Source organism: Haliotis cracherodii, unplaced genomic scaffold (genome assembly GCF_022045235.1).
Source record: "Haliotis cracherodii isolate W230 unplaced genomic scaffold, xgHalCrac1.p SCAF_5, whole genome shotgun sequence".
Classification (NCBI taxonomy): domain Eukaryota; kingdom Metazoa; phylum Mollusca; class Gastropoda; order Lepetellida; family Haliotidae; genus Haliotis; species Haliotis cracherodii.
This window is the reverse complement of record NW_027266308.1, coordinates 47781169-47795536: the sequence shown is the minus strand read 5'-3', so window position 1 is coordinate 47795536 and position 14368 is coordinate 47781169. Positions and strand designations below refer to the sequence as shown.

Below are 14368 nucleotides of genomic sequence, written 5' to 3'. Positions count from 1 at the left end.
ATTAAATTCCAATCAAAAATGTTCCAATGAAAAAATTAAGGTATTATGTACAATACCTACTTTATACGGAGTAACCTTGACCTTCAAGGTCATCCAGTCACATGTGACAACATGTGACTGGTGATGAAGAAGGTGGTTTTACAAATATAGAGTTTAATCACAATGATTACAATACTTCTTAAAAGAAACTATTTACAATTCATTTCGTGTGTGACCTTCAAAGTGACCTTGACATTTGACCCAGGTCATGAGTAACTGAATGCATGTCTACTGACCATATCCACAATGGTAGGGAGGTACTGTACGAGGATGACGTGTTCCCCGTACACCAAAGTGACGTAGCCAAGACACTCCAGCACCTTGAGAGCATGGGAGTCACCTGCCACCAGACGGGATGACTGCAGGTTCTTCTGAGCTGTGGGAGAAAACGAGAACATTTCATTACAACCGTGTTCAGCTTCATGAAATACACCATATAACTAGTCTTACCAACATATCCGTCAAAAGTAAATGTAAACTGAGGGATGGATAGTTTGTTTAATTTTTTTATAAAGAATTACAAAAGATACTCTCATAATAAAGCTAGGACCAGTGATCTATCTATGCTTCCAAACTAAGTCCCATGACAGAAAAATTGGGTGAAAAACAAATCGATATTTTGTTCAAAATTGAGATATTTATTAAAGTTCTTATTTTTCTAATTTCAAGGGTATTGTAACAGTGCATTCAAAGCAATAATGTCAAACCAAGCATTAAAGCCTCTTCCTATATATTGGTCCTGTCATCAGTGAAATACAAGTCACCTTGACCAAGGCATAACATTAATTATAGCAATAACAGAATGAATTGGGAAATGTTTAATTCCAATCTGAAAATTTCGACTGACAATTGCTGCAGACTTGGGGCCAAAAACAGGCCTCTGAGCAGGTCTAGATAATCCCTGAGAACTGAGTTAAATAATGACTGTACCTGGATCCGTATACTCATCCAGCTGCTCAAGTCCCAGGAAGCAGAGCGCCAACATCCGGACCAGGTTCCGGGACAAGAACTTGGCTGTGAGGACAGGTCCTAGCTTGTTAGCCAGCCACTTGACACTCTCTGCCGATATGTCACGGATGTTGACGATTTCTGCCGGACTCGCCACGGAAAGGTTTGCTAAGATATCTTCCGTCTCACTCCGCACCATCTGATCCGAGACATCTATTGTGAGATCCGTCTGATCACTCGCATCATCATCTTGCCTCCTGTCATAGGCAGAGTCTATAGAATCCTCACCATTCCCTGAATCAAACTTGGACCCATTTGGCACATCATCTGTGTCCAGAATCGGACTGAAGCTCTCAAACACCGGAGCATTGTCTTCCACATTCTCTCCCACCGACCATGCATCACTTTCAGTGGCTGAAGAAGTCTTTTCCCTTGCTCTATCAAGAATATTGTATGCACTGTTTATGGATGTCCTATCACAAGCGTCTATCCCCATCCCATTGCTTTCCCCGTCCCCGCTCTCATCACTCAGGCTTGACACCTGGCCTATACTGACAGAGTCTGTGGACAATTTCTTCTTTGACTCCTCTGTACCACAGTCATCTTCATTTAACAAAATATTATCTGGAAACTCCTCTTCAATGTCGTCAACATCTCCCTGAGTACTTTCATCCCTACCAACATCCCATGACTGACTGCTCTCATCGTCGAGGTAACCCTCTCCTGAAAGCCCATTGGTTGTTGCCACATTGTCTGACTTCTGATTGGTCCCTTCCGACCACACTGCTGTTCTTTCAGACAGCTCAGCCTCCCTCTGCATCTCTTCAATCAGCTCCTCCTGATAGTATTTACTGGGCAGAGGGAAGTCTTTGTACCCCGCGACAGCCTCTACCAACAAGGTAGAGAAATTGGACAGAAACGTCTTCAAACCTAACCTCACCATCAGCTGCATTAGGAAGTTTCGATGATACAGCTTCACATGTTTGGCAGTAGAGTTCTCTCCCGTGTACAAACTTGTAAGATATGGCAGGAACCTTTTGGCTGTGTCCAGCGGGCCTAGTTCCTTACTGATTACCCCGAAGAAGGACCATGCTGCTTGGACCGTGGTGGTCTCTTGTTGGAACAGCTCTTCAATGTATGGCAGCAGGAGTTCGAGCCCCTCCTTGCCAAGCTTGCCCTGGTACTTCAGGAGGAACTGTTCCAGCACTGGGACCTTCTCTCTCTCCTTGTGCTTCAGCAAACTGGCCTTCTCCGACGGAAGCTTGTTACTGAACTGGATGTGGTCGGCTTCAGCATCCTTCTGCTTGAGTTGACACAGACACTTGTACAGCTCGCTGAAGTAGGTAGGGAAGGGGAGCAGCCCGGTGTAGGACTGCAGGAGAAGAGCTGGCGTGGGTGGGGGGAGTCCGTTTTTGGTGACAGACGGGAACTTGAAGGTGGACTCTCCTTGGTGGAAAGGGTGTGGCTTCTTCTGTACCCGATGGATCAGGTTGTGAACTGCTTTATGGAGGGGTCTGAAACAAGGAGATGTAAAATACCAGGTAGACATGGACATGGGTTTTTGGTCTGTGTGCTATCTCATGGTTACTAGCATCACATTAGTTCGCACAAGTCAGAACAGGATACTCAGAACAGAATACTTTTAACACAATTCCATCTAAATCTGGTATCATGCGCCATATATACAACATAAAGGAGTCTACATTAGTAGTCACACATTTGGATTCATATGTCAGACTGTATCATGTAAGTTTCCCTGCGATAGTGAGTGAATCAGTTGGATTTAATGATACTGTGAGTGAATGAGTGAGTTGGGTTTAACACCGCTTTTAACAGTATTCCAGTTATATCACAGCATGTCAGCTTAATGTGGGAGGAAAGCCTGAAGTGATGCAGATCTCAGATGTTTACCACTTCTGTGAAACCCACGAGCATGGGTATGGTGCTGACAAATCTAGAAACATAATCGGGGCGAATCGGGATTCGAACCCACAATCATAGGTTTCGGGCATGCCCAAGGGACGCAAGTCTGCACAGTTCATCGCAGCGCCTTAAACGACTGGGCCACCCGTGCCCCCAATGATACTTTGAACAGTATTCTAGTCATATAGCTTAATGTGGGAGGTAACCCCAACGTGATTTACCACTTTGGGGAAACCCACAAGCATAAGTATGGTGCTGACAAACCTAAAAACAGAATCGGAGCAACGAGATTCAAACCCAGAATTATAGGTTTCTGGTGTACCCAAGGGACGTACTCTGCACAGAGACGACTTGGCCACCTGTGCCCCCTACATCATGCAATATACACCATAGCTACCATTAGGAATCTGTGCAGTACAATGCTACCAAAGTTCAATCAGACATCACCCTATTGCATTATTTCAAAGGATATCACTAGTTTCTCACCTTGGCAACTCAGAGAAATCCGAAGCAGCAAGTTGCATAATTTTGTCATATCTCCGAGTAAGAGAGACATAGGTGTCCTTCATCCTGAGACGAGATGACAGAAACATCTCGCACATGAGACATGAGAACCTCACCATGTCCTCAGACACAATACAAGGCAGCTCAGGGTCCTTGGCACCTGATTCCTGTAACCATGACAACAGTCAATTACCAACCAATCAAATTCACAAAATATCCAAGTCCAAGCATCTTTCATAGATTTCATCACAAGACATATTTAAGTCAAACGGCCATAACAGATTGAAAAAAAATCAGTGTTCTGTAACTTTAAGAAGTATATTTAGATTATTTTAAAACTGACAACACGGGTGATGGGATACTGACTGACCTTAATGTTGCCTGTATCTGAGATCTGTTGAAGGGTTCTGTTACAGAATGCCAGCTGTGCCTCCATGTAGTCGAGTTCAGCGTGGGGGCAGAAGTCACGGGGCAGCTGTATGCAGGCAGCTTCTGGCCGCAGCTGGTCCAGCATGTCGAAACTCCCCATAGAGCTAGAACAGCGCACATTGTATACACAATACAAAGATTTATTTTGAAAGGAAACTCCAAATTTAATGATATCAGTTATCAGTTTGTTTTTTGATGTTGCTGTCAGCAATATTGCAGCTATATGACAACAGTCTGTAAATAGCTGAGTCAAGACCAGACAATTCAGTGATTGATATCATGAGTATCGATCCCCGCAAGTGGAATACGAGGACATACAATCAAGTCACTGAGGCTGACCACCCGATCCACTTAGTCGCCTCTAACAACCAGCATGAGTTACTGGGGACCTATATCCTTACCCAGAATCCCCTGGGTATTCAAAATGTTCAGGACCGCTTTTGTGGTCTGGTGGATAGAACGGAAGGTCAGGGGTTCGATCCCCGGCTGTGTCATACTCAAAGAAGTTAAAAGATGGTACTCTGTCTGGCACTCGGCATTAAGGGGCTAAAACAAGGACTGGCTGCCTCGGAGTCTGTATACCGTGTCTTTGTGGGATATTCATGTTAAACTGTGGCATAGTATCTCAGTGGGCTAGCACTATAAAACCGGCATTAATCAGTATTAGTACAAGCAGGCACATACACACATGTGCATGCACGTCGCTATATCCTTGAATGCAACGTTAAACCCCATTTAACCTCACCTCAAAATGATCGGAGCATACATGTTTAAAACAAAAGAGGAATTCAAAATATTATGAAATTGTATTTATGTGTTAATTGTACAGGTGTTAGATTCAACTGCAATCAGTGATGTACTGTCATAGCATATACATTAATTTCATGGAGTTCAGAGCAGAGAGTTCTTACCTGAATTCATTTGTACTCATGCTAATTCTAAGATGCTTCACTAAAAGATCAAAGGCACCTAAGGTACTATAAAGTACACTTTTTGAGTTTTGTCTCATGCTGCTGAGTTCATGCTGCTGTTCAAATTACCTCCCCCATGACCTAACATATCCTTAATAACCTCGTTCTATCATTCCTGTCAATGAAGATGGCACATTCATATCAATACTACCGACCAGTAAAATAATTTAATAGAAATATGGCTTGTGCCATACTGTCAAGATAGGCTGACACACAATCGACAAAGTCAATACCCTATTCGATGCAATAAGCGCCCAGGGCGCTCTCAAAATTAGAAATAGGGGGCTCTTTTTAGAATATGATTTTGGTATTAAAAAAAACGCTCAAAGATCGTAAATTTCAGGCTTTATGCTGACAGCCTGAAATGTATATATACGACAGATATATTTTTCCAGAATTTAATAGCCCATAATTAAGGGTGCATATAACACACGAGTGGGTATTATACACAAATAAATAAGTCTTGTGTACATTGATCAATTGGAAGGGGTGCTAATTGGGATTGTTCACTAGCCAATATATTAGCAAATATCGCTGTGGGCGCCTATTAGAGCGGGGCGCTTAATACGTCGAATACGGTAAGCCTAACCACCTGATCCATTTATTCGCCTGTTCACTGGAGACCTATTTCAAACCCAAAATCACCACAAGGTGACAAAAAAGGTAAAAATATAATTCCACTGTCACATTTATGTCACATGATAATATAGCTCTGGAAGCCTTCCATAATGCTCAATGATGACCTTCAAACATGGGATCTGGTGTTACAAAACTATTTCATTTCAAATGTGTTTCCATAGCAGTATACAAACTATGACAGCCATGATGATACATGCAGAAACAAACCTTCATCACGATGACACATAACATACATATTTGTCATTTTACTGTTATGAGATGTAACTTACCTTGGCTCATGAAGACCTGCTACTTCATTTGGATCTGAGAAGAACCCTTGACCAATAATCATCTGAAAGTACCAGCAAACATGGACATGTCTTTGATAATGTTGGTCTCAAATCACTGTCATATTCAATAAAAGACCACCCCCACCCACCAGTAATGAAGGTAGGAATTAAAAATCGGCCTCCGTCTTTAATAATTCTTGTAACTGCCTGGTGTAACACCACTACATTCAGAATACCATCCAAATGAACATAGAAAGCCTGATTCACCTGACGATGTACCTCTGATTGCCAGACAAGCCTAGTTTTGTATTCTACCAGTTCACAGATAAAACGATAAAACTCAAGTTAACGAATTCAATTTCCAAACAGTTATTTTGACATAAAATGCAATTTTAATGCCGGTGTTAGTCTGGATACAATGCCACATATTTTTTAGATAATTGTGACCAACCAGGAGATGAGAGAACAAATGGATGAAAAATGACATTTTGACTTTTCAAAATATTTTAAAACTAAAGCATCTTTGGGACACAAAAAATGGAACTCACAAGCTTCAATACATATTATTTAGAGATACATGACATCACATATGGCTATCTTCACTGAAGTAAGTAAGTCAAACGTCTTTAAGATTGAGCACAGATTGTATCCTAGCACCCATAAAGTCCCTTTTTCTCCTGGTGGGTCACAGTTTTCATTCAAAACCTCAAATACGCATGAAATATTTACACACTGGATTGTCAATCCAAAAGGACTGGTCATCACAGGTGATTTATTGTAAGCCCAAGATGAGACTAACCTGAGACTGGATCATGTTCCGTGTGACCTTGGGAGGGTGTTCCTGGAAGACTGTTGCCAAGGGCAACCTGTGTGGGTGTGGCTGACTGAACAGCTGCACCACTCCGTGGTTGGACATGCTGCGATGCTGGTCCACCAGCTGCAGGTACACGTTCTTAGCCTTCACTGATGCAGTGCCACTCAACTGTAGCACGGAAACAATATGTATTGTGCGGGGAATACAACCACTTTCTGATCTAACTGTCCTGTTTATTCTTAATACGGGATATTCACCTTCCCAAAACCCACAAGCATGATCAGAGGGCGGTCGGGTAGGCTAGTGGTTAAAACGTTCGCTCTTCATGCCGAAGACCCAGGTTTGATTCCTGACATGGGTACAATGTGTGAAGCCCATTTCTGGTGTCCCCCGCCGTGATATTGCTGGAATATTGCAAAAAGCGGCGTAAAACCATACTCACTCACTCACTCACTCACAAGCATGATCACCTCATTATCATATGTCATTATCAGATGTATTGTCAAATTTGTATTCTCATCTCTCGCAAACAGCACCTAAACACTGCAAGCTTTCCTGGAATGTGCACTTAAATATATTACATCACAAGCTCAGTGATTAAGTCAGTCAGTCAGTCGACATAGTTCCAAAGGAACAGATAAAACTTCTGTTTTTCATACAGTGGCGTAACCACCATAAAGACAAAACATATTTTTTCAATTGTCATTTATCGCCTATCAAGTATCATGGCATTCCATCATCCACCTGCAAGAAATGTCGCCTTTACAGTACCAAAGAGAATCTTATCCATAAACTGTGTCTACTTTGTCAATAACCTTTTATCACATTTCTTTAGTCTGCCTGTCCTGTCCTTCAGTCCAATATACCCCCACAGTGATAAGCTAAAGCAAGGTAAATCGTCTGCCCAAACCAACCCCAAGCCGCAGAGATGTACAACTTAGCTAGAACTAGATCCCGCTTACACTAAGTTTGCCTACACTTGTCAAAGGCCTCAGCTAAACTGATATTTGTATCGTAAGACTATTATTTTGATCATGATAACAAATATCAAAGTATTTTGCCTATATCCCCAATGGTCATTTCTCACTCAACTGTCGAAAGCTGAACTATGTAAAGCTGTAAACTATACAAGCAGTACCGACCTGACCTTTCATATTTGCATATATATCAATACATGACCCAAACAGATAACATTTTTAACTGTTGGCTTGATCCTAACGAGAAACCTTCTTGTTATATTATAATTATCTATATTTCAACCTACCAAAGCTAAATGTTAATTTTTCGTCTTTTTATTTATTTCTCGTCCATCAGGAGAGAGCAGCAAGGAAAGGGAAATAAATATAAAATTCTTATTCTTGCTCTTAGTGACACAAGTGTTTTACGCTAGGGACTGACCTTATGACCAAATGTAAGATCAACCCAATGATGAAGATCCTCTGACACCTTCTCACTCTCTAGCGCTGATATGTGTTTGATGATAAAGTCCTGTGTCGATGAGCTCCAGTGTGGGATCTCAAGGTCTGGGAGATCCTCATGGATTGATGCAAACAGAGTTGGATCGGTGTAAAACTCTGGGATGCATTCATCAGGCGTCCATTCTTGCAGCCTCTGAAGGCTACTGGGGTATTCATGGGGCACCCACTTGGTTCTCACATGAGCACACAGGATAGTCTTGGAAGTCCGCCTGGCCTTGTAGACATAGTATGTGATGTCTGACAACACATCGGACACATGGTGTGGCACCTGATCCCCGTCATCAGACAAAGCAGGCATCATGTTGTAAGTGAAGTCAAGCTGACCGTCGCCCTTGTTGAGGCGGAACTTTGACATGGATAGATCTCTGAACCCATCATTAGGACTACTAAAGTCCATTATCCAGGGTAAGACCGGGTGGTTATTCGGGTCCCCCATTTTTCTTCCTGCTAAATGATTCAGTATCATCAAATATTTGAAGTTGGTGATCCTTCTGTTTGTCCAATCGTCAACAATCCTGGGTAGGTCATTCACCTCATACTGTCTGTACTGGCATGAGGAGAGGAATGCGCTGGCTTCTGTCCAGTACCTCTCTCCCTCGGGGCACAATGTCGCCCCCTGCTGGTCAATAGGACTATGCAAGGATGATAGCTGCTGTAGCCCTGAGGTTTGAATCTCATCACAACCAGGAGAACCATACTGCTTGGACTTCTTGCTTCCATTCTTCTTTCCTTTCTCAATCTTTGGTGTACTGCTACCTAACAATTTTTCAGTCAAACTGGAACTGAATATAGATGACTTTGACACAGTCGCTAAGGTTTTTGATTCAGATATTGTCTCCACAACATCTTCCTGTCTACCACCTCGTAGATATGATGATCGTAGGGAATGAATCTGAGGTGCTGTCACATACAGCCAGAATTTACTGTCAAGTAAAATATTTTGCATGGCGATGTCCCCAACTGAGAGCCCCTTCTCATGGAAGGCTTTCATTGTCTGTAGAATCTGGTACAAGAGGAACAGGGTCAGCATGTGTGAGGAGTTGAATATGGCTGGGCTGTAGGATATGATGTTGCACAGGGTGAAGGGGATGAACGGATGGATGAGGAACATGTGTTCCGAGGACTCCAGGAACACAGTGATTGGGAGGACGTTGTGATCGGTCAGTTTGTCGTCTCTGTCGGTGTCTCCAGTGCCCGGTATTGATGACGGGTTGTCCAGGTCTATATAGACATTAGGCTTGAATCTCCACATGTACTGCTTCAGCAAGGAAGAAAACTGAAAATGTGAATGACAAAGGTTATTGCCTTCATGACGTTTGATTAATGTCAGGGATCTACTATCAACATGACATTATCATGAGACAGAAACAAAAATTACAAGCACCAGCGATTCTTTTGGTCTATAATGACATCTAACATATTACCATCATTAATGACAACCATCATATTATCATCATAAATGACATCTATCACATATTAAAAAATGACATATCATATCATCATTAATGACATCTATCATATTACCATCATTAATGACATATTACCCTCATAATTAAGATTTTTCATATCATATATTGAAGTTGTGTTTGTTGACGTTCATCAGCTGATGAAGACGGTGCCTCACGTTGGTTGATTGGTTGGTTTGTTGTTTAATGCCGCACTCCAGCTATATGACGGCGGTCTGTAAATAATCGAGTCTGGACCAGACGCAATTGGGATCGATGACATGCTTCAACCAAGTCAGCGAGCATGGCCACCCGATCCCCTTAGTCGCCTCTTACAACAAGCATGGTCGCCTTTTACTGCAAGCATGGGTTGCTGAAGACCTAATATACCCCGGATCTTCACGGGTCGTGCCTTACGTAAGCAAATTTACCATGAAATGCTCCAGTGGTAAACTTGCTTACATGAGGCACGGTCTTCATCAACAAATAGAACTTCAATCCATATATTATTATACACATAAATCATGACAAAACAATCCCTATAAACACCAAACTTTAATTATTTAAAGTGAACTACCCAGTATATTAACGCGGAGATTTAACGCTTGGTTTTACAAAAGTCATAAAATGACTGCTATGGCAATGTCATTCATTTGAAATAAAAGTTGCACCCAGTAAAGCTAGAATTGGATAGAAATCCAGACAAGGGTGAATCTGAAAATGGAATTATATAAACGTTCTGTGAACATTGGGTGTTTGTTTGAGTCATACCAAGGCTAGATGAGCGGATGATGACGGGGAATACTGCTTGAGGGGGCACGGTTGGAATTCCCAATGCATATTGGCCTATATGACAGTGTGGATGTTAGTGATTTCTTTTGATAAGTAGAGCATTTAAGTACGGCAAACAAACCGTTTTCTATTTTGCACCAGACTGCAAAATGTTCACAGGCCATGTATAAACGATTTAGACAACTTAAACATCTTACACTTTCTGTTGCTGTCATGTCCATCTGTAGTTTAGGCCCTCGGAACTTCTTGTAGGAATCCAGCCAAATGTTCCTGACATTCTCTTGTGATACATTTGACAAATGTTCAAAGAGAGATTTGGCAACTGAAGTAGGGTAGAGAGGACCATCCCTGAGTCTGAAAAGATCAGAGGAGTTTTACACAATACATGTTGTTTGTGTTGTTTCTGTGCTGTTCAAAGCCCGGCTCAGCATATATATATGATGCGAGCCTGTTAATACTCAAGTCTTAACCAGACAATCCACTGACTGACAATTAACCAAATCATCGAGCATGGCCACCCAATCTATTTAGTCACCTCTTATGACAAACATAGGTTCCTGGAGACAGATTCTATTTGTCGTAATAACCACAGGCATTTAAAACATTCAAAGAATATGAGAATCATGAATGTCAGCCATTTATCAAACAAATCATGAACAAGTGACACAGACTTAACATAAAAGATGAAAATAGGGAAAAAAGACAAAGAGTGAAAGACAAACAAACATGTTGAAAGTATTTGAACACATTTCATATAACCCTGATAAGATTGGCCCTCTTGATTCTGCACTCAGTATGTAGGAAGTATTTTGGTTTCATAATGTTCATATGTTTCATAATGTTGCAAAGCTATTATCATATAAACAATTAACTGTGACTAATAAACAAGGAAGCTGGTTTATTCCCCAACTTGAACTGTTCCATGTATACACAACATAGAACACTTTAGAAGATCATCTTGAGCGGTTTACCTGGAAACCCTTTCCTGTGTTTTTCTGATTATTTTGATTGTTATTTTCTTCCAAGGTTTTGACAACTTGATGCACGAAGCAGCCAAATACTGTTCCGCTTCAGCCTGACCCAGAACATCAAGCCCCTGTAGGGAGGGGACCTTGCCATGGTTCAGGTGCTTCAGCCAATCATGGGACACCTGAACAACAGGAAAACCAACGTGATGATGATGATGATGATGAGGAGGAGGAGGAGGAGGAGGAGGAGGAGGAGGAGGAGGAGTGAGCAGAATTTAATGTCACTTTGAACAGTATTTCATAAAGTCTGCTGCACGTTTTGTTTTTATTTCCATTTTCAAAAAAATATACACAATGCACACAAAAATAATTGAAAATGGAAACAAAAACGAAACGTGCAATGAACATTATGATGACGTTGGCAGTGCCTGTGAACCAAGACTATTATTTTTTTTAGCCATATATGATTACATGTCAGTTCAATGTGGGAGGAAGCCTTTCATGATGTACAGGTCTTCCACATTTACAACTTCAGAGAAACCCATGACCATGAGTATGTTGTTGACAAACCAAGTACCATAATCAGGCAAATCTGGGATTCAAACCTAGGATCATAGGATTCTGGCACGCAAGACAAGATAGATAGCCTTTTTATCACATTAGAAAAATTAAATCCCAAAGTACTTCATGTCTTACTCTTAGCTAAGTTTAACCATGCCTTGACCAAAACAAACCAGTGGCTGATATCATGAGTATCCATGCAATTGAGTAAGGTGGCACAGAACCATTCAGATTAGATACAACAAACAAACTATCCCTATTTCATTACATCTATTACAAACATGATCAGTGAAGCTCATAAGTGGGCAAGGATGTCATCATCTAAGTTACCATGGTTATTGACTGACAACTAACTAAAAAATGGTCAGCTGTGCCCATGGCTGATTGTTTATCAGTGCTGATTGAGTAGACAACCTGGACTCCACATTCGTGATACTGACTTGTGTTGCTAAATATAGTTCAGAGATCCCATAAATGGGGATTCCCCTATTCCAAGACCATCCGAATTCTCCCTCCATAAATACTTGATAAATCATGACAGCATATATGATATACATATGATATATCTAATTATATATCTTTATATATCACACATACTTTGCATTGCATCTTTTATAAGTAATCCTTTTCTCATGTACACTAACTTCTACTTCAAATATAGTTCTATGATGTCATCATAGCCAACAATATTTTTTGTACACCATTAGCACCTCTATACAGTTAACCAAAAACATATGTTCCATAATGTCTTCGCTACAATACGATACATATCATCATAAGCTATAACTATAACACAGTGGAAAAATGAGGTTACTAATTCCAAACCAAAACTGTTTGAAATGCACACTAAACTGTCAACTTCAAATTCAACCTTGGGTTAGATAAACATGTAGACAAGGTTCTCATTGTCAAAGGCTCTGTGCACAAACCTTGCTGTTCAATCAGCGCAGAGCCGTTAGGCTTATAGCATACACCATTTGACAATTGAGAAACATGTCTGGTAAACACTGTAAGGAATAACATCTGCTTATAACAAATTACACATTAGTGTTGACCAGGAGACATGTAAGGGTCACATATTTTGTATATGTTATCAATGTCTATCGTCAAGATCATGTACTGTGTCCTTTTGGGTAAGTAGCATACCTTGCAGGATATTTTTCTTATCTACTGTAAACAATGTGCCTATTAATTTGTTGGCACGCCGTTTAGTGTTTACCATATTAACTCTGCACTGAGAATAAAATCCCACACAGTGAAGGTGTGTACTATCCTGAGAGTAATAAAAGTCAACATGCCAAAATGATCTAAAGGGAATGTAATTTTACATGGAGTCATCATCGAAAGAGCTGTGCAGGTGAAACAATTAGCATGTTTTTGCTTGTCCCATAGACGGCTTCTTGCAATTGAATTGAACTATGAATTTGTTATTATTTAACCTATCTGAATAGAACCTGTTTTCAAAACCTGACAGTATCTTTAAATAGAGTTTACTTATGTAAACAGTATTTCTTCAATGAAAAATAAAATTTAGAGATATTTGTTGAACAATTAAGATCTCCTGTTCAAAACACGACACAGACGTGCTAAAATTGTGAAGAGTGTGTAATTGAAACATGTTCAAAATGGAAACATGTTCAGTTTAGCAAAAAAACTCCACTCACAATGCAGACGACTCGAGTTTTGGATAGACATCCAATATGATGTCGAGGAAGTGACAGTCTTTCCGACACCACAGAGAGCAAATCCATGTTTCAAATATGTCCCCTGTCTACACAGAAGACATGTGCTAATCAGTTTACATGGTAAAATCGCTTATATCATCCTCTGACAGCTACTATAGATAAGGTGGGTGGCAAATCTGAACTAATGTCGATGATCTCGGGCAGGTAACTCGCAATTCTTTGTTTTTCTAAGGGAGATAATGGTGTTTATGAGAGACAGATAACAACCACTAAAATCATGATATCGTTTTCCGCTGCCACTTCGAATGGCTCATAGCTAAAAAAAAATATTCAGTTGAAGTAGATATATCGTTCTCTGTTTTTATTAATCTGTATGAAATGACTTGACTTGTGATAACATTGTCACATTGTCAACGTTGCGTTGCACCCCACTTTCCGATCGTTGTTTGACGTATGTGACAATACTGGTGAAAGCGGTCTGATCGAAGGACAATATAAGTCTGATTACGCCAGACTCTTGTCCATTGTATCATGACCATTCAAGTTATGTTTCTATTATATTATATACAATAATAACATCTACAAAATACTAATATCTATTATATAAAACATTCGATCTTTTGGCGATTATCGCACGGCAGGTGACATCATATATGACCACAGGCTCAGGGTGCTATGAGCGGGTTCTCAAGCTGAACGAGTTGTCGGTACAACAGATATTTATACCCAAAGTATCTTTCGGTCAGGTGAAACGTGTTCTAACCAAACTCGGAATACATACAATCAGTCCTGTAATGTATGCTTGGCACGAACGAATTTTTAAGCGTCCATTCGACAAAAGGAAAGGCACACGGGGTACATATCTGTAGTAGCCTAAACGGCAGTTGATTGATCAGACAGTTC

The 14368-nt window shown here is 40.7% G+C and overlaps 1 protein-coding gene across 1 annotated transcript in view; it reads right to left on the bottom strand.

The window, feature by feature from the left end:
* The window catches only part of LOC139442077 (WD repeat-containing protein 81-like), a 32337-nt gene extending 18687 nt beyond the window's left edge, over nt 1-13650 (bottom strand). Inside the window, exons 1-10 of the mRNA XM_071222857.1 lie at nt 13445-13650; nt 11223-11401; nt 10449-10605; nt 7935-9290; nt 6522-6704; nt 5723-5784; nt 3785-3947; nt 3397-3581; nt 970-2501; nt 276-415 (exon numbers count right to left, since the gene is read on the bottom strand). Of these exons, the coding sequence (XP_071078958.1) occupies nt 276-415; nt 970-2501; nt 3397-3581; nt 3785-3947; nt 5723-5784; nt 6522-6704; nt 7935-9290; nt 10449-10605; nt 11223-11401; nt 13445-13531 (4044 nt within the window). The 5' untranslated portion in view covers nt 13532-13650. The remainder of the gene's footprint in view (nt 1-275; nt 416-969; nt 2502-3396; nt 3582-3784; nt 3948-5722; nt 5785-6521; nt 6705-7934; nt 9291-10448; nt 10606-11222; nt 11402-13444) is intronic.
* Nucleotides 13651-14368: the final 718 nt, after the last annotated feature.